Raw genomic sequence first — 20758 nt, 5'->3', positions numbered from 1 at the left:
AAATGTAAAGATGCTGTTTACATTAATAATGCAGTTTACATTTAGATTACAAGTAGTACTGAAAACATTCCTTTCATCCATAACACAGCAGCCATGACAATTCAAGTGTGCATGTGTCATGCATGCCAAACAGGAAGAGGAATTTTTTGGGTTCCTATTAGATTGTCGAAACTCCATTTACGCGAATATAAAATCATCGGCATGTATTGCACGAAATACATAATCATCGAACGTGCAAAACTGTGAAATTTGAACCGTCAAAGTGCTTTGGTTGGCCCATCTGTGGTATAGCTCCGTAAGGTAAGTGTGCGATAGTTACGGACATTAGGGTTAGGGAGGGGTTAAGGATAGTGCATAGATAATTGTATATGTGGGGTTTAGTGTAGGGTTAGAAGTTGAGTTTTGGTGCTTTACTTTAGGGTTAGGAGTAGGGTTTGGTTAGTGTATGTATGCGGTTTATTTATTTTGTTTGGGTAGGTAGTATGTAGCGGGTGGTGGGGTTGGCCGACTATGAACGTTCGATATTTTAAATTTCATGGTTTAGTGTGTTCGGTATTTTTGTGGTTCGAGTAATACGTGTCGCTGTTTTGGAATTCGATGTAATGGATTTTCGTTGATTTAATATAGACCCGAATTTTTCAAATATTTTTCTTCCTGAAGGTAATCCAAAGTTTATCTTCAGCAATAACGAATCAGAATAATACCTTACAGTGTTTCCCACACTTGTTTGGACTCCACCATGCAAATTTCGCAACCACAAAAATCTGGTTGCAATAATATGTAAGTACCAGTAATTCATATATTAAAAGATAAGGTACAAAACATCAAACATAATTTTACAAGCTTTGTTGATACAAAATTGCATCCATTTTTAATTCAGGACTCATCCTACTTCACCACAGTCCTCATCTGCAACATCCTCTTGGATTCAAGGAAGAGGATTCTTTAGCGTATCAGGGATCAGAGGAGCAATGACAACACTGTTCACAGGTGTGGATAAAGACACATTTAATCTAAAGAAAGGTAGAAGTCTTTTCTAAGACGACCTGTCTTGTTCCTCATCAAGATTATCAGAAGTGCAGTTAGATGTCTCTTTGAAAAAAATGTCAACCAAGTATGCAAAATCTCTCCTTTTCCAATCACTGCTTGCACTTCAGGTATAGTCAATTTACGTATTGTGTTGAAGAACACAAACAGGCTGGTATCTCTAAGAGCTTGGAAGCACAATAGGGTATCTAAACTGCACAGATCAAACAGAGCAGTGAATTGAACTTCCATTACCAGATACCTCAAAGCTTCTAAATGCATATAATGTTAGTCTGCAAGGCATCAAATTCTGTTACAATATTGTGGCTATGATATTATATCAGTATGAAAAAATGTTCTCCTATAATACTGTGTTCCATGGTAATGACATGCAATAGTGTATGCTAGGTTTGGTAATTCAATTTGGACTTAAGTTTAACAGGACCTTACTATTTCACAACCTTTATCTTACAGTTTAATAGGCTTTATTACATGATTTTTTTGTCAATAATAAAAGCAGAAGCAGCACATATCACTGAAAGGTTAAACCTTGTGGCAGAAGTCACATGATCAGGGTGGGGTGATAAAGCCAATGAGTTAAAACCACAGTCTATGAAAAGACACAACTTTAACACTGCGGTGTTGAATAAGCTAGGGAGACAAAATAAGCAATAACTCCCTGATTGACAGTACATCATTGTGCAAAGTACATGCATAAGTAAAAAAAAAGTCCAAAAATGTGTTAATATTCTTCCTTGGTCATATGGGATGAATCCCTAACCTACAACAATGACGTTCAGGCCTTATGTTACCAGCAACTATAAACACTGAATCAAATAACAAGGGGTGGTGCTGATCTCAACTTAATTTCCTAAGGTATGCTAGGAACCCTCTTTTCTCCAAAATATTGCCAGATGCATTGGCATGAACCCCCTTTTTCCCATTTTGTATGTGGCCATGGCCTCACATCAACAGTGACCATCACCTAGAGCTGAAATTCATAGTACCTGCAAAACAGTCATTAAATACTCTAGATTCTTCAGTAGAAATTATAATATTAAAGGACAAAAACACTGTCCTAAAACACATTTTGGTCATCGAAGAACTGCATAAATTGCCAGTGGGCTACCTAAACCTTGTAAAATGTGTCAGCCTTCTGTGATGCACTCACAACAGTGGAGTGCTCTGACTTCAGTTCTTGAAAATAAGCAGGCAAACAGATACTAATATAACAGGCATAAAACAATTATGGTTTTGTTCAGGAAGTTAGGTATTATATTCAGCAAATATGTTATAGTATTCCATGGTACAAGCCGTATTTCTATTTCTACCTAAAGAACATGCCAGAATGGCTTCACCCTGTCATACTCTCACATCACATGATGGGGAGCAGTGCTTGCTCTGACATTTGAAACATTCGGTAGAGAAACCAACTCAGCAATGGCTACTGCGTAGAAGTGTAAGATATATGTTGTGCCTTAGCCTACATTGAATAGATTTAATTTTCAGAGATGGCATGTAATGCACTACATAGTCTCTTTCAAACAGCATGGTGACTGAGGGGTTCATTTAAATTCCTTTTCCTAACAAGCAGGAGTGACTCTGGCACCAGGCTTGTGCAACTGCAATATTTTAAAATGCAAGACACTTGCATTTGTGCAACTAATGATGTCTTGCCAGTTTATCCATCATGCATTGATAGCTTTGTAGTAGGGGTAGACTACTGTGTGCATAAGGCTGTTATCACCAGATAATATTTTAGCCCTGAAAAATATTACGTGTGTATCTGTCTGCAAATCAAGTAAACACGATACCTGGTCCACTTAACTCTGACTTGAGCAGTTTGACCTGGTTAGTATAGAGCCACTGAATTTCATCATGGGGTTAAATACCACTAGATGTCTGATGTCACCATTAATTTTCAATATGCCCTGCATTCTCCTACTCTACATTGTAGCTATGATTACTCCTTAAGGACACTGTCTCAAATTCTGGGAAAGATGACTTGAAGCTACAAAAGAGATTGCGTGAACTGAGATCTTGAATTCTTTCTAAGAATCTATGTCCACAAACATTGTAGAGGGCACCTCCTTCTTGAGCCTGAGACTCGAAAACAGCAAGACAACTACACTTCCCTTTACATAATGCAACCATAAATTTTGGAGATCAACTCAGCAATTGCTCACATATATTTTCAGGGTTTCAGATCTAAAACTTTAGGGGTTCCCTATATCAAAGAAGCCTAGAAAGAGTAGCCTTTAAAGATATAAAGTACTGTGAGTCTTGTAGCAACAGGGAGCATGGTCAGACTATACCTATCAACTGTCTAATAATTTGAAGTATGTCCAGATTTTTGCCTCATACTTTTGGTCTGTTCCTCATAAAATTTATTGTATTCTGGTAAGTTGCTGAGGATTATGTACACTAAATAATGACAAATGTTTGAGTTTCCAAACTCATATTATTTAAAATGCATATCAATGCATATCTTATCTTTCTATCAGCTTTCTAAGTTTATAAGAACAATATTTAAAATCTGTCAGTGTTATGATCATTTGCACTGCCATTATTTTTGCCAATATTATTTAATGGTTAGATTTGTCAGCCAGTTTGCTATCCAATAAGTTACATAAGAATTGACATTTAACTGGGAGAGTTTATCTATGATACCTGAGTGTGTGATGCTGTTGAACACCTTTACAACTTCTAGATATGCAGTTTGCATTGTTTTGCCCACATCTATTACTTCAGTAATTTATTTGAAGAAGTCGACCAAGTTAAGCAGGTAGGACCTGCCTTTGATCATTCCAGACTGGAGTGGGTCAAGAGTCTACAGGTTATCTATATTTTTATATACTAATTCCATAATGATCCTTTCCATAGCCTTATAGATTAGACTGGTTAGACTTATGGGTCTATAATTACTCTGGTCTGTTCAAGCCCTGTCTTTGTGTAAGAAATGATTGTTGTTGTCCTCCATTCATCCAGCATGAAGCCTGTTTTGAGGCTGATACTGAGTAGCTTCTGCAGGGGATCAAACAAGTCATCTTTCAAGCTGACCAATAGACAACTTGGTATGTTATGTGGCCCTATAGATGTGGTGTTCTATGGCTTAGAGAGCAGCTGCAGCTTGAGATTTGAGTAGGTGATGTATGTGTGGGCATGTGTTTCTGAATATTGGAGGGGGGGGGTTGAAGTTTGAACTAAATTCATCCACTTGTAAACTGGCTACTTCCTCTGCATCTGAGTATAGGATATAATTTACTATTAACCACTGCACACTGTTGGGAATTAGTTCTGACATTTAAACATAATTATAGAGGGCTTTGTGATTCTTTGCCTGGGTAGCTATTTTTACTTCGTATCCGCCTTTGTTTGATTTGATAAGTGTCCAGAGTTCCTAGTTTCATTTAGCAATGGCATTTTGGGCATCTTAGGAGTTAGATTTATTTTTGTGTACAATCATTTTTTCCCATTTTTTGATATTGCTATATGTATGTTGTTGCAGCATGTATTCCTTAGACTGCACTGAAAATAAGACATAAGAAATATATAGGTCTAAAGTTTTTGAGAGAACAACAAATTTTGAATGTGAACAAATAGTTGCTCAATATGTCAGGTACAATTCTAACAGCTTTAGTGCGATGCAGCAACAATTACAGGGAGTGTGATTATTTTGGCAAACATCTTCATGTAACAGTAGATCAATCAACTCCTGTTAATCATTGCTAACTTCACTAAACATAATTACTCCAAAGTCCATATAATTACTCTTCTAATTAAATGTGGAACTTAGGAGCCATTTCCATGCTCATGGTTTTTGTATACTGTATCTATCTGGCAGTGAGCTTTTTGGCTTTAGAAAATAACATAGAAACTGTTACTTCTTTGATATGTGTCCTTTTTGGAAACTGAAAGGAGAGAACACTGATGGGGGGCAGCTGTAAACCTTCACAGTTGTCATAATTCTCTAAAGTCAGCTTTATCCTTTCTGTTGGATAATTACCTATTTAGATGTAACTGAAACAATTTTCAAGCAAGATTTTTACTTTTAAAAAAATGTATATAATGCTTTGAGCATTGTGTAGGGTTTCTTTTTGATCTTTTGTTTCAATGAGCTAATATCTCTAAAGTAAGCAAGATATACAATGAGAATTGCCACTGGGGATCATGGATTTGGTGAATATCCCCTGAAAGCCATCCCATCCTAAACCCATAATTATTCCCTGAAAGACTTTTCAACCCCCTCAACAAGATGAGGCATCAGTTCAGATAACTAAATTCGTCAAATGCTTCATTGACATGACTGTCAATAAATTAGTGAGCAAAAAACACCTCTTGAAGAGCCCACAACCATCACCATTGTAACTTCATTTAGACTCCTTCAATGAGAATTTATTTAATAAATAAAGCTATGTTCATACACAAGATATCCAATTCAGCTGCTGTAGAAAAGATTTATCTGTTTATTGTTTTTGGTGGTGAAATCCTGCCCTACTCAGTGTAATTGACATAATAATTTACTAATAAATATAGTCACATCTGATACAGGATGATCCCCTGTTAGCTAAACAGGATGGGTTAGGCAAGGCCATGCTGGAGATAACAATCCTTTCTTCCCTTTCCTACATCTTTTAGATTTAGAAAAACCCTCAAAGAAAAATATATATGTTTTTCTAAGTGGTACTCTTGAGTCTCTCCAAGACATTCAACACACTGAATCATAAACAGATGCTAACACGACTGCAGAAATTGGGATATGAACTTCAAGATCTAAAAATGTAGTCCATCTGATGTGTACCACAGGGTTATGGCCTCAGGTATTTTAATTTTCCATATTCATAAACACAGTTTATCAACCCTGTGTTCTTCATATCTACTTAAATAAGTGCATTATTTTTCATTTGTGCATGCCACTTAAAATGTTTGATGACCTCACTATCACATCAAAGGAGATTACCAATATAAAACAGCACACACCATAAAATATTTTTTCTTGACTACACATTTAATTCTAATAAAATGCTGTTAAATATATTAAAAATATTGATTACTGAGTAATATCCAGAGACCTAGAAAGTACCTTACTGAACTGAATAGTATTAGGAAAAATATCTTTCATTATACTTTTTGTTAACCTCCTTTGTAGTTATATCCTTGTACTCCCCTTGACTAAAGGACCTTCAACAAATTAAGAGCAAGCTAACAGGAGGTTAACAAAACTGCCTCCTGGCATTCCTATGAGACACACCATGTTTATCTCTTCTCTCAAAAAATTGGTTTGAACTTCTGGACTATGTAGCAGTAGTCACTTTCATTTTACACAGTACCACCTTAAAGAGAATAACGCCCTTTTGTATTTAGCTTATTTTAATAGTATAGTCTCTTTAAGAAATCTTAAGATCTCTAATTTCTAACATTCTTTTTTTAATAAGGATATTTTTATTAATTTAACATATTTACAATATATACACAAAAAGGAAGAAACTCACCATCACATACCATTACACAGTTATAGGAATACATTGAATCATCAAGGCAATCTTATGCAATTAACACAGTAAGAGTATTGTTATTTCAATAGCCACATTTCAAGGTTATCCCAACCACTTAAAGTCTTAGTATGGTTTATAGATCTCATTCTGATCACTTATTTTTCAGTTTTACATAGCATTGCTGTTAAATTAAAAAATTATTTGAACATTTTTTTAAAATAACTTTTGTCTTCCTTGCTAACTGCCAAGAGAGCCCAAAATACTTTTTGCTGTTTGGCTTTGACAGATACAGGAAGTGGAACATTCATTAATATTACTGATCTATTTAAAGAACAATTATCAGACCATAACCCATTAAAATACTTTTCTCTTCCTAATATACATTTAATTCTTCACAGTCCACAAACATGTGTTCAGTCAGCTTTTACATCTTTACTATATCTCCAACAAACTGAATAAGCCATTTGACTAAACTTAGACATTTTATAGGGAGTAACAAACATTCTATGTATATATCCTCACACAAAAAAATTCCAGTATAAACATGAAGACGTTTGACTAACTGATTTAAGTAACACACTTTATTCTTACCATCTGTTAAGTCATTCAATCCATTACTATTTAAAACATTCCAGAATTTTGCATCAAAATTAGTATTACTTATAATTAACTTATATAACTTTACAAGCTTCCTTTGTAGGTCAATCCACCTTCAATAATAGCATTCATATATTCATATAATTGGGGAATAGTGTAATGTTCCTCTTAACTCATATTATCTATAAATTCATTTAATGTCTTACTGATGGATAATATTAACCAGTTAGCATATTCATCCAACTTAGATTATTTCATTAAATAGTCTGATGACTTGGCTTTTCATTTATCAAAGTAATCAGACCATAATACTAATCCATCAATTTTTAATAAATTCATTTTAACAGTGTTCTGATTTTCCTTAAATCTAGAGGTGTGTGCTTTGGGAAACACAAAAATGTCCATTTTGATATTAATGGAATTTCAAAAAAATACATTTCTTATCTGTTTAAAGAATTTATTTCATATATGCTGAGTCTAAATGAATGAATTTCCCTCTAAGGTAAATTTTGTTAACCAGATGAAAGGATTGTAAAATATTTATAATTTGCATTATTTAATAAACTTATATAAGAATTTAGTACAATCTGCTCCTGGATGGTTTTCCATTGACTGTTCTAAGTTGAGTCTCTCCAGAATATAATAGAGTTAAAATCTGCAGCAATCGAATAATATTATACATCTGGGAAGCTAATACCACCCTCTCATAATTTTATAAGATTTATAAGCAATTTTTGGCTTTATGGGATACCGTAAGAATTAAGTCAACATGTTTCCATTATCTTTAAAAGTGTGTTGTCAGGTATTAAAGCTATTGAATGCAATATTTATATAATACTGGGTAATAAAGTCATTTTAATAAGTATTAACCTACCCTCAAAAGTAAAGAAAAACATTAATTAGATTTTTACTAAGAAGTAATACTTCTTCAATTATTTTTTAAAAATTGTTATTAATAACCTTACTCACATCTTGATAGATTTTTATTCCTAAATATTTTATTTTCCTTTCCAATGTAATTCCAAACTATAGAATCAAATGCTTTCTCACTTTCTAAGCTAATTAGAGCTAATTTCTTGTTCATTCCTTTTACTAAATCTAAGATAGTTACTGCTCATTTTATATTACCACACATTAATCTATTTACTATAAATCCTATTTGATATTTATTAATTAATTTATCTACTATATCTCTTAATCCTGTAGTGAAAATGAAAGCAAATATGTTATAGTGTACATTTAATAATGAAATAGGATTATATGAGGAAACTAACTTATTATCCTTTCCTTATTTAAGTATAGGTGAGATTACAGAAAAATTCCAAGAGGGAGGAATTATTTTGCCACACTGAATTATCCTAAAAATGTTACTCATTAATTGTAAAATATTTAACAGAAGCAGACTATATAATTCCATACTTAAACCATTTAACCATGAAGCTTTAACATTTTTCCCTTTTTAGAGCTTTTAACTTCTATGAAGGTAATAGGCTTATTTAAAAGAGGTATTTTTGATCATTAAGTTTATTAGTAATTTTTTTTCTTCAAATACTTGTTAAGTTTGTAATCATCAGGATTATTATTTTTATTTTTATTTAGATCCTTATGTAATTTTTTTAAAATATTAAGCATTTCCTCCATGTCCAAAGTAAGCTTAATAATGTGAGGATTTCAGATATTATTGATTTGTGCCTTTTTGCTTAATATCTTAATTCTATTAGCTAATCTATTTAATTTTTTTAAAGTTATCACATAATTGTACAATTTTATTTTTTCTAAAGCTATCTCCACTTTATGCATGAAAACTGTTTGATATTTTCTCAATAATTGTTTAATGGCTTCAGTATTATGTAATTTATTTGTTATTCAAACCTTGCTTTGTGTATTTCATCTTGTATTTCTAGCAACTCTTTATTCCATTATTTCATTTTATTATTAGCCGTTCTTTCCATACTATCTTTAATATGCATTTTAATGAGTCCCATAGTATGACTTTATTAACATGACCATTATCATTCAGAGATAAGCAATTCTCGATTTGTTCCTTAAGGTAACTCTTAAAATTATTTTAATTTCATTATATATACTGGGATTCTATAAATAATCTGAAATTTCCTTATATCTATTAACATATTACTACTTACTGCATTATGATCAGATAAAGGACAAGGAATAGTTTTAAAATAATTCACTTTATTAAATAAATATATAGAGGCATAAATCCTATCAATTCTAGTTTGTGTCCCATGTGAATAAGAATAATGACTGCAGAACAATGACTTATCTTCTGCTTTTACTATTAAATCATCTAAATTATTACTAATCTATCTGTTTAGTACTTTAGCTGATGCAGTATTTTAGCTTTCTTCTGTTCACATGTATCTTCTATACTAGATATGCAGTTAAAATACCCAGTTAAAATTAAACTACCCTTTCAATGATTTTATAGTAAGTGTAAGTGATCTTTAGTCACTCTTGCACCTATTCCAGTTAGTTGACAGAGTCTACCATTATATTTAATTATTACAAATGCATACAGTCCTTTTGGATCATTAATAGATTCCTTGACCTTAGGCATTACAGTAGATACAAAGTATAGCAGTTTGTCTCCTCGTCTCTTTTTTTTATGAGAAGCAGATGATTACATTTCATAACCTAAATTATTTAAATGTTGTATATCTTTATCTATCAAGTGAATCTCTTGCAAGAATATCTATTTAATTTTAGATACCTCATTAATGATTTCCTTTTTTTGCCATTATTTAATCTGTTAATGTTAATAGCTAATAGATCAAAACTAGCTCTACTCCATATTTAAGAAGATGTCTTTTAAAAGGTAATATGACATTTATCCACCATGTTCATTTAATTATATATAAGACTCCAATGCATTCCTTCAACACTATCTTAATGTTGCACAATTTTGAATTATTCCTTTCTACAAACTAAACTACTAAAACATGTAAGTAACAAAAAGAATGACAAGTCTACAACTATAACTATATATGTTACTAATAAAACACAACCTAATACCAAAGTTCTCAAATAGACAAACTACTATACTATCGCTCTACCTATCAATACCTAAAAATTCAGCAATAAAAAAAAATATATATATAGCCAAAAGCTACTGTGACTTGCAAATAACTAATATAATATTATATATAAGTCTAAAATGAGAGAGTATTAATTTAGTTATATATTTTGCCATTGAAAGCTATTCCCCCATTACTACATAAAAGTTTAATAATCTTCTTCTATCAATCACAAATATTAAATAATCTACCAGATAGTGTACTATATACCTATTTATTTAATAATATTGTAAATTATCCATTAAATATTCCTAAACTATTGGCTCATTCAATATTGTTATAACTTAATATCTAAATAAGTAAGTAGAAAGACTGGGACCTGAAGAAATAAAGATATCTGTAAAAAAAGGTTACAGGTAACAGGTAATCTTATCATACTAAACTATTACACAGCAATGTACATATATATTTATCATGTTAAAATATAGACACATATTCTACAGACTTAAAAACTCTGAATTAATTTTTAAAGTACACGTGTCTATATCTCAACATTGTGTAACACTCCTAATATTACAAATAAAATATTTAAAAAAATCCTTTAGCTTATTAAACTACTTCATAAATATGTATATTACTAAGGTTGAAGAGAATGTCTTGCTATTTCTATAGAGTAAAAAATGCAGTCTATATTGTACTCAAAAGTTACAATGTGCTTAATGCAAATCCCATTCTCATTTTCTGGGTTCAAACATATTGAAAAATCTACTTTAATTTCTATCAAAATTAATATATTGATTCAGCAATATAAAATTATAATTTCAGTTTTGACTTATGAAATTAGTCATTTGAGGTAGTCTTAGTAAATCTAATAACATATAACATGTAAAAAGCTTTAAAGTTCACATGACAAAGCTTCAAATTTCAACTTTCAAATTATTTTCAAATATTTTCTATGATTTTCTATGTAAATTATATGAGATCTTGTACATTCATATTTCTGCCATATGCAGGTATATGTAATGCATACCTATTTCATAAGCAGTTTGCTATTTAAATTTCTTTTTATTTTCCCAGTAATATTCTACCTTATTCTATGCATCTTGTATTTCTAAAATTTCCTATCAAAGAGCTAATCTTCAGCTCTGTATTAAAGATTATAGTATGTGTATATTTTTGACTTAATGATACTTATCTTTTATTAATCTTACACATTAGATATTCCATTCCTTGTGCATTTGCATATTACTCTTAAGATGTTTGCTCCTTTTATTAATTCTAATATTATAAGTAATCTTGACTATATATATAAAAGAATTCCTGCTTGTTTAATGTGAATGTATGTTTTAGCCATTGTGAACTCCTATTCTGATCTAAGCTTTACATCCTGACATAAGAATTTGATTACAGCATGTGAAAATGACAACTCACAGCACACAGCAGCTGCTAATTTCCTCTGTGCATTTCTCATTCTTCTTAGTTCTTTTCAGGTGTTCTAATCAGTAACAAACATCTAACTTTACATCTTTCCATTAATATGTACAGTGAGAGTTAGTAACACTACACATAGGCTGTTAACATTCAGCAAAATGTAAGCAAATTATACTTTAGCAACAGCTCAATATAAAACATTACTATAGCTTTTGTTTTACCAATTCTTCACTTCTAAGAAAAAATGTAAACTTTTGAGTAGATTTCTTGCATATATACTCGAAAAAAAAAACAAAGAAAAAGAAAGCTCTTTTCTGTTTTCAAACATGTCTGTGATGAACTTTGACCTAGATTTTCTTCAGAACAGCTCAAGGTGTGAAGCAAGGCAAGCAAGAAGCCAGCATTCTGGCACAACTGAAACATTCTTTTGTTCTCAAACTTTTTTAAGTGTTACTTACTTTATAAATGACCTGTGAAAGTAATGTGTCACCCAGGAACAAAGAAAACAAAATCACTATCTCTTTAACACTTCTAATTAGCATATTGCTTATATCTGACATTGACTATATGACTATGTTATCCAAGCAGTAAGAGAAATTTTGAACATCTATACTATATTCACAGGAACTAAGGCTGAATTATTATCTTGTATGTTTAATATAGTCCTAACCAATAACGTTTTTATATTTAGAATTGTTTTCATCAACAGCTCTGGGTTGCCATGGGCACTCCAGTTGCTAATGCTTATGCTAACCGTTTCTTTGCTTATTGGAAAGGGAGATACATATATAATGACAACTCTATGTATAGGAGTCAATACTTAGAATATTATGTGCGATTTGTGGATAATATCCTGTTGGTTTGGAGTGGAAGTAATGTTCAGTTAGAGTCATTTGTTGCAGAATTACAGAATGTGACTGACTTCCTTACTTTTGATCTACATACTGTAATAAAGATATTAGCTTTGGATGTTACTTTGTCATATAACAATGGGAAGATCAATACTACTATACATAGGATGCATGATCATACTACCAGGTTTTGACATTATGACGGTATATATCCTAGATATATCTACAAGAGTGTTACTAACAGTCAGCTTGTTAGGGATAGCAGATTAAATACTAATAATGAACAGTTTATTACTGGGCTCTCTATCATGACTGAGGAATTTCACGCCAGGGGCTATAATAAAACATTGATTCATAAAACTAAAGAAAATGCTCTTGCTGAATGAGATACATTTACTAAACCTTTATTCTCCAACAGAAGTTCTGTACCTCAGCGTAATGAATGTGCTATAAATTCTGTAAAGTATATTTTGATATATAATTGACACAGCACTATGATTAAGAATATAATTTGTAAGAATTGGCCAATCCTGATATCTAACCCTGTTATTAAATAATTATTAGGGTCCAGTCCTTCTTTTACCTTTAGTAATGAGAAAAACTTGAAATCACAGTTATGTTATAAAGATTTTAGGACAGATCAAATATGCCTATGTAATGTTAATACTAAGGGAACTGTTCCATGCCATAACTGTTCAATTTGTAGCTATATTAATGTTGTGGTTACTTTTTTACACCCTATAACTAGACACATTTTTCACTTTACAACTTTTGCTACATGATCTTCTACCAACCTAGTGTATTTAGTGAGTTATGTTAAATGTCAAGTTTTTTATATTGGCAAAACCAATCAAAAATTGAAAGAAAGGATACAATCACATTTATCAGAGATCAGAAGAGAAATGGACAGCAATGCATTGTTTGAACATATTAAAATGAATGGTAAAGAACATGATTTTAAGTTTAGAATGATACAGAAAGTTTATAATAACTTAAGGGATGGAGGCATAGGCACTAAGACTGAAATGGCCAGATACAGATGTATTAAATATTTTAGGGCAGATAGACGACCTAGTCTGAATACAAAAACTAGTATTAAACCTGTACTGAAAATCTGTACTGAAATTTAGAAAGGAGTGTTTATAATTGTTAGACTTTTACAATAATTATTATTGTTCTGATTTGAACATATACTTTTATCGGGTATTATGCAATTGTTTGGTAGAGTGAATTACACAGAAAACAGTTTGAATCTGCTGTATGCTCTGCGAATACTTCAGCTGTGCTGCACTTAACTATTTTCATACAGTGAAGCATGTAACAGCTACCTGGCAGTCCCTATCTCTGTTCATGTGTCTTAGCGATTAAGTCTGGTATTGCAATTTTATATTGTTGGATCTTATTAGCTTCTATAGAGTACCCTAACTGCTATTGCAATTTTGTTTATTGCTTTTCCTACAAATATTGCAGTGTTCTTTTACATGTATTACCTACAGTTTCTATAGAGTGCCTTAGCCAATATAGTAATATCACTTACGGTCTACCGCCCTAAGTAAGCTTGCAATGGAGAATAATGTTTAATATCATAATGTTGTGCTACTGACTCTACAGTACTCAATGTATTATATTTTTTGTAATCTTCTTAACTGGTAAGATGCTGTAACTTAGTCAAATGCCCAACCTCACTCTCCCTTGTAACCTGAATATAACATTGTAAAGCAGTGATAGCTTCTGTTACTTGTACTTTTGCATATATTGTCTTTAAACATTCAACTTCTTTCCCTCTTCATAGCTTGTACTACGGTCTAATTTTTAACAATCCAGCAACCTTCTCATGGGAACTGTGACCTGTTGAACATCCAGCCCCACCAGGCACTAGTACTGTTAACTCTGTAGGTGTCTATTTGTACTATATCCAAGTTGTAAGCTGTTCTCTCCTACACATCACTAGGCTGGATTAACTTGGCAACGTCCACCTAGTCAGTTATCTTTTTTTCTCTTCACTGCCCTCTTTCTTTTCTTCCTATCCTCCCTACTCTTATAATAACTCTTTCCTCCCTACATCTATCTTTGCCTGCCTTTACAACTTGTAAAGCCTTCTCTCTACATTTTGACCACTCAGTCTTTTCTTTGTCTGTATTATACTTTATTTTTCTATAACTGTCTACCCTGTACCCATATTCTATTGCTGCATTCCTTATATTCTCCCTTTTTTCTTTTCCCTGCCCACCTAACACTAATTAAGAACAACTAATCTAAAATATACTACTATTCTTTCTATCTGCCATTAGACACTCTACGCATTTCAAAAATTTTTACAAACCTTCCTGATTGTTTCTGAAGAGTCCTTCTCTTTGGGTCAGGTCTATCCTGCTCTGGTCACCATCGCTACTCTTGGGCTCACTTCACTCCCTTACCCTTCCCCCATTCCCACTCACACCACTTTCATTTGTTTTATACTTTATCACGTTCGACCACACCCATTACCACCTTTCAACTTCCTCCAACACTCTCCAATCAAACACTTCCCACTTGCTTCAATACACCTACAATACTTTACACTACTACCCCTTCTTCTACTTTCAAAAATGTTTAACATAACTCCTGTCACACATCCCTAAGCCTGTTAAATTATGTTTATCCCTAAATCAAGCATTACAATCACTATCCTACTTATTATCTTTACCACAATTATCTTTACCATACCTAATCTCTTTCTCACCTATGTTCCTGCCTCTTATTTCTGTAGTCTCCCACCCTGAAACTCTTCTCCTACTATTGCCTCTCCCCTATCCACTCTCTCCCCTACTCATTCTTTCCCTATAGCCCCATCTCTCTTTATTCATTCTTACTCTACCTTACATACAGTCAAACTTTTCCCCATCACTACACTCCCACTCGAAACTAAAACAAAAAACCCCACCTCCAAATAAACCACTGCACCTCCCCTATTTTACTTACTTTAAATTTACTAATGTCAGGTGACATACATCCAAACCCTGGGCCTACCTGTAGGTCCTCTCTCCCAGCTTACTCATCTCACTTCCAAAACTCTACCACTAAGACTTCTTCCCAGACACCCACATCTATACCTACTAAAAATCTCTCATTACTTTCTATGAATATTAAAAGCATCTTGACCAAAGGATCTATTTTCCATGCCTGGATGACCATACATACCCCTGGTATTCTATGCATCTCCAGAACCAGGCTTAAGCCTCATATATCCAACACTGTTTTCTAAATCATCAACATTTTTTATGAACTAATTATTTTGTTTTAAAAGAAATTCAGTCTGAGACTCACCTTCACTTATTCACCCTTCTTGAACATTTAAAACATCTTCCATACTACTGATTTGTGCAGTCTGCTGTTTCATAAAAAATTATAAATGTTCCATCTTCTTTCTGTTATCTTCTTTGAAACTTTCTAGTTTGCTATCCAGTCTGTCTGTTTTAAGTAATACATTCTGCATACTAGATATTAGTAACTGTATGTCTTTTTAACACAAGAATTTTGAGTATCATTTATTGAGTGATTCATGTTGAAGTCTCTTCTCCTTTAATCAAGCAGTTAAAATTTGACAGAAAAATTACAGTTTTTGAAAAACTTGAAGGCATACATCTTTTTTCTGGCTGTTAGTGAATAAAATTAGCTAACAAATGTCGCCAATTTTTAACTTTTTGATTATATTTTCTGTCAGATAAAAGTTTTCAGTCACAGAACTTTCACCAATTGCTGCTCTCAGTTAGTCATCTTGGCCACGCCCCCATTTACAACATTCTTAAGGTTCACAAACTGGTAACTAACTCAGGACACAAGTCTCTTTCACTGTCTCCCATAATTCTTGAATTTGCTCTCCCAAACCAGTTTAGAGATACTTGTTGACGAATAGTATTTCTGATACAGAGATGTTTGTTGATGAAGCTTCTCCACTTTCTTGTACCCGATTACCATTCAGTATGCAGAACAACTATTCCTTCATATTTTCACTGCAGCACTTGATTATGGTAAATACACTCTTAAACAGTCTGACATTGAATGATAAGTATGAATACTTGGCTTTTCTTCATTGCCATCTGTGTCTAATTATGTACCGGTATTAGACCTCATAAGTACTATTTTAGGAGAAATCCTACCTTTTGATCAAAAAAGTTTGTCAAGAAACTTACTGATGTGCACACTATCAAATGAAATCTATTCTATGAAACCTAAACACATAGAAGCATGATACACTATGATTATCATTTAATTATCATATAGCAATGAGTTCAGCTTACAAATTACCTACAATTAGCACATATATAAATGGCACTGAAGCAACCAAACATTTTGAAAATGCAGTGAAATGTTCATATTTACATGCAAAATAAAGCTATCATAATATTTCACAAATGAAGTAAGCAGTATTTATATGTAATTGTTCGAAATATATTACTACATTTGTAATGCTGCATTGACTGCTAGCTGAATAATCTCTTACAAGATTTTAGCGGTAACTAGATTCCTAGTATGACTTGTCTGTCAGCTACCTTAAGAAGTGATGTGCAATTTGAAAGATTCCAAACTTGGCTAGATTTATTTGTTGTATCTAACTTCCACTTAAACGTTGTACCTGTGAACATTGCCTTGAAGTAATCACTTGCTGATGCCATCAATGACCTGTGAACAGGGAAAGATGTGCTTCCATTGCCTGGGATCAGAGTCACATCACAGAGTAACTCTTCAGCTCGCAGTTGATTAAAACCCTAAAGTCAACAAAAGAGAAGAAATGTTGGAAGTAAAAGGTCAAGCTTAAAAATAGCCATGAGAGAAGTGTTCTTTCTTACAATAAATAGTGAACATCAAAATGCATGCTTTTCTTTCTGCTGGATCATTGTACTGTAATTTTTGGCTCTTCTCTGTGTGGAAGATTTTCAGTCCATATATTTCTAGTTAATCACTGTATATTAATCAGATCAGACAATAGTAGTAGAAGTAGCGAACGCAAACTCATCTTAAGTCAAAACAAAACAAAACAAAAAGTAATAATAGAAAATATATAATTGTATAGCATTACTAAGTATTCGAAAGTAATCCAAGCAAGGCAGGCAGTCTGTTTCCAGTCAAAAATCCTTTATTAAGTACACAGACAAGCGATCCAAGTAAAACAAAAATAGAGTAATAATTTCCCCACAAGCTTTCTAAATATATATATACTTTTTATCAGGCATGGGAGTGGTTTATTGTGCTGTAAAACAGTGTTATTGGTATAATGACAGGGACTTAAATCAGTCTGTGTAAGGCATGTGTTGGAGTCCCTTGATCTTCTTTATTAGAAACCACTGAGGTGTCTCGAGTTGCTGCAGGTGCTTTGTACGGTACATGCCAAAGGGGTGTTATACTCAATTATGGGCCGGATTAGTGCTGAATACAGAGGGGTTATAACCTCCTTTGCTCTCGAGGTGATGCCTTTACTAATCAAATGTGCTATGTAGAAAGCCTTCCTTACTACAGTAGACAAATGGTGGTCAAAATTAAGGCTGCAGTCAACTTGTGATCCCAGATACCATACCACTTTGTGGGTCCTCAGTGTATTGTTGTTGATTTGATAGTGTGAAGGGGCATTGTTTTTGCTGAAGGGAATGATGATGCATTTCATTGCATTTAGTTTGAAAACATGACTAAGACACCAGTCTTTGGTCTACGTAAGATCCTCCTGAAGTATCCTGACATAATTTGGGGATTCAATAATTGCACCCAGCTTGCAGTCATCCACAAACTTGGTCAGCCACAACCCCTTAGTTTTGGCCTGAGCTTCTGAGAAGTATGTACCAAACAGAAGGGGTTTCAGCCCTGAACCCTGTGGCACCTGCTATCATGGGACACAGAGGGTGACCTATAGTGTGTTAGTACATGGTATGAGACGTTGTGGTAATCTGGATGTGGAGGAACTCCAGTGCATCATCCTGTTTAACCAACCTTGAGTAATGCTTGTTACTGATGTAGATCAAGAAACCTCCACCTTCAGTCCCTTTCTGTGTAGTTTCTGGTCTAATCATGAGGAAGGCGCAGAAGCCTTGCACTGCCAGGGTAATTCCTGCAGCTTTAAACCATGTCTAGGTAACTGCACAGATGTCTACATTCTCCAGCATGTGGATAGCTTGGAGGGAGTGTACCTTCTTGGTTAAACTACCGGCATTGAGCAGTCACACCTTTAGGTTTGTCAATTTGGCATTGCCTAAAAAGGCTGTATGGGAGAGGACAATATCTTAATCAATATTAAAAAGCCTAGAGGGGACAGGTGCAGATCATCCTTGACAAAGCAACATGGCTTGTTAACCATGTCCTCCCCTGCTGACAAATATTGTTTCTCCTAGAATGACAGCAAAAACTAAGCACATTATGAAAGTAAATCATGTTCTGTTTGCATTGTGGCAGCATCAAGGTAAAATGCTGCTCAGTGCTAGGCACATACTAGCCTTTGATGCATAGTCTAAGAGCTCCACAGTGTATCTCTTCATATGTATATAGAGGTACATCTCAGGTCATTTACACCTATATAGACTATGACTGAATCATACTGGTACCTGTGGTGCAATGACTTGAGAGCATGCATAAGTTGGTGGACCATGGCCCTTGATAGACGACTGACCATTATTTTATCCTGGTTCAGCCTGGTGAGTGGGGTATCAGTATGTCATACAATTAAGTCTCCTATGACTATGTCCTGGGTAGTCCACTGGCTTGCCTTATGGACTTGGTAGTTGAGGCCCCATTGGGTGTGTCTGTATGTGCAATATTAGGTGTTGCTACTGTTGAGTGCTTTCAGGTTTGCTGAGGATAATTTTTACAGGTGGGATGTTTGGGCAGTGATTGGGGTTTAGGAAGATTGCATTTAAATGCCTCAGCATAAGTAGGTCTATGTGTGGGGTGCGTACTATGTGTGGTGGGTGTAGCATGTGCATGCCTGACATCCAGATTGTTATTATGAACATTTGTATGTGAGAGTTTTCCTCCAGAGACTTTGTGTATAAGTATCTCTTGTATACTGTTTTTGTTTCTTTGAGGATTAAATGGCTGTCATTGAACATTAGACAAGGCTGTCATTGAACATTAGACAATTAGTACATTGTCTAAATATACCTATAATTACCAAATGGCTACAGAGAAATTGGGAAAGTGAATATCTGTAATGTCAGGTCCTTTATTGGGTGAACTACCAGGGTGTGGTGTATGAAGTGTTAATGGTGGGTTGACTAAGGGTGCTTTTTGGTCTAGAGACTCAACTGGGCTATATAATACTAAATTTAAGGGGCAGTTTTCCTCAAGTGGAAACTAGTTGCTGTATGCTAATCAACATCCAAAGTACTTGTTCTATACTTGCTGAGATACTGGTACAGTTTCAGAGGTGGTTTTACAGGAAAATTTGGTTTCTAGGTGTCTGCATCTATACACGGCATTACTAACAACTGCTTTATGATGGAAAGCAGTTTGCAGATGTTCTAAATGTGTACAGGCACTTACAACACAGGAAACTGGCTTCTAAGCCCTATGGCCAATAAACAACTTCACCTGCAACTTTCTTATATGCATATTAAGTCAGATAGACCAGGGCACCACCTACTGCCACTGGAGGGACTATTCCAGTCCTTTTAATGTAACAACACAAAAATGGTTGCTTGAGAATGCAATGCTACCACAAAACAACTTAAATGTGCTACCTGGACAAGGAGATTACAAATATTAGGGACCTTTAAAATGATAAAGTACAAAAGTAACAAAGCAGTAGCACTGTAAAACAGTTAATGAAGCACAAGTAATAAAATAGGTCCCGTACCTGCCAAGGATTGAACAGGATTAAGTCCAGACCCTCTCAGATTGTGGCAAGGGTGGCAAGGTGACAGGAGCTCTGAGAAAATGTCTCCCTTAGAAGGAGACAGTTCAGTGTATAAACATTACTGAATTACTGAGTTGTTCTTTACCTCAAATAAATTTCTCATTTGTTTATTTTATCTTTTTCTTCTTACTAAAGAAGTCTTAAAAAAATGTCAGTATAAACTCTGGTCATCATGTTTATTGACTGGCATGATTTTCTCTGGCTGTTAGATGCTAGGTGAATATCAGAATATGGACAACACTTGTACTTGACTTCTACTGATCTGACAAAGGGTCATAGGTAAGCAGTAGGCTAGCTGCCCTTGCAGGCTATTTTAAGCCATGACAATTTTTCCTTCAAAGGTCAGAACCAAATTCTGCACCTTGCATCTGTAAGGTAAACATCTTAATAATTATGCCAATCCCCAGCCTACCCATTCTGAAGCCTTATAGAAGATGCTGCCAT

General features: G+C 33.8%; 1 protein-coding gene across 1 annotated transcript in view; it reads right to left on the bottom strand.

The window, feature by feature from the left end:
• Nucleotides 1-20758, bottom strand: part of LOC122801843 (kelch-like protein 9) — a 414260-nt gene that overhangs the window by 158089 nt on the left and 235413 nt on the right. Inside the window, exon 4 of the mRNA XM_044071492.1 lies at nt 17051-17183. Within this exon, the coding sequence (XP_043927427.1) occupies nt 17051-17183 (133 nt within the window). The remainder of the gene's footprint in view (nt 1-17050; nt 17184-20758) is intronic.

This window comes from Protopterus annectens, chromosome 5.part0 (assembly GCF_019279795.1).
Source record: "Protopterus annectens isolate FY-2018-M chromosome 5.part0, PAN1.0, whole genome shotgun sequence".
NCBI classification, from domain to species: Eukaryota; Metazoa; Chordata; order Ceratodontiformes; family Protopteridae; genus Protopterus; species Protopterus annectens.
The sequence above is the reverse complement of the archived record's forward strand: the minus strand, read 5'-3'. Positions and strand labels throughout refer to the sequence as shown.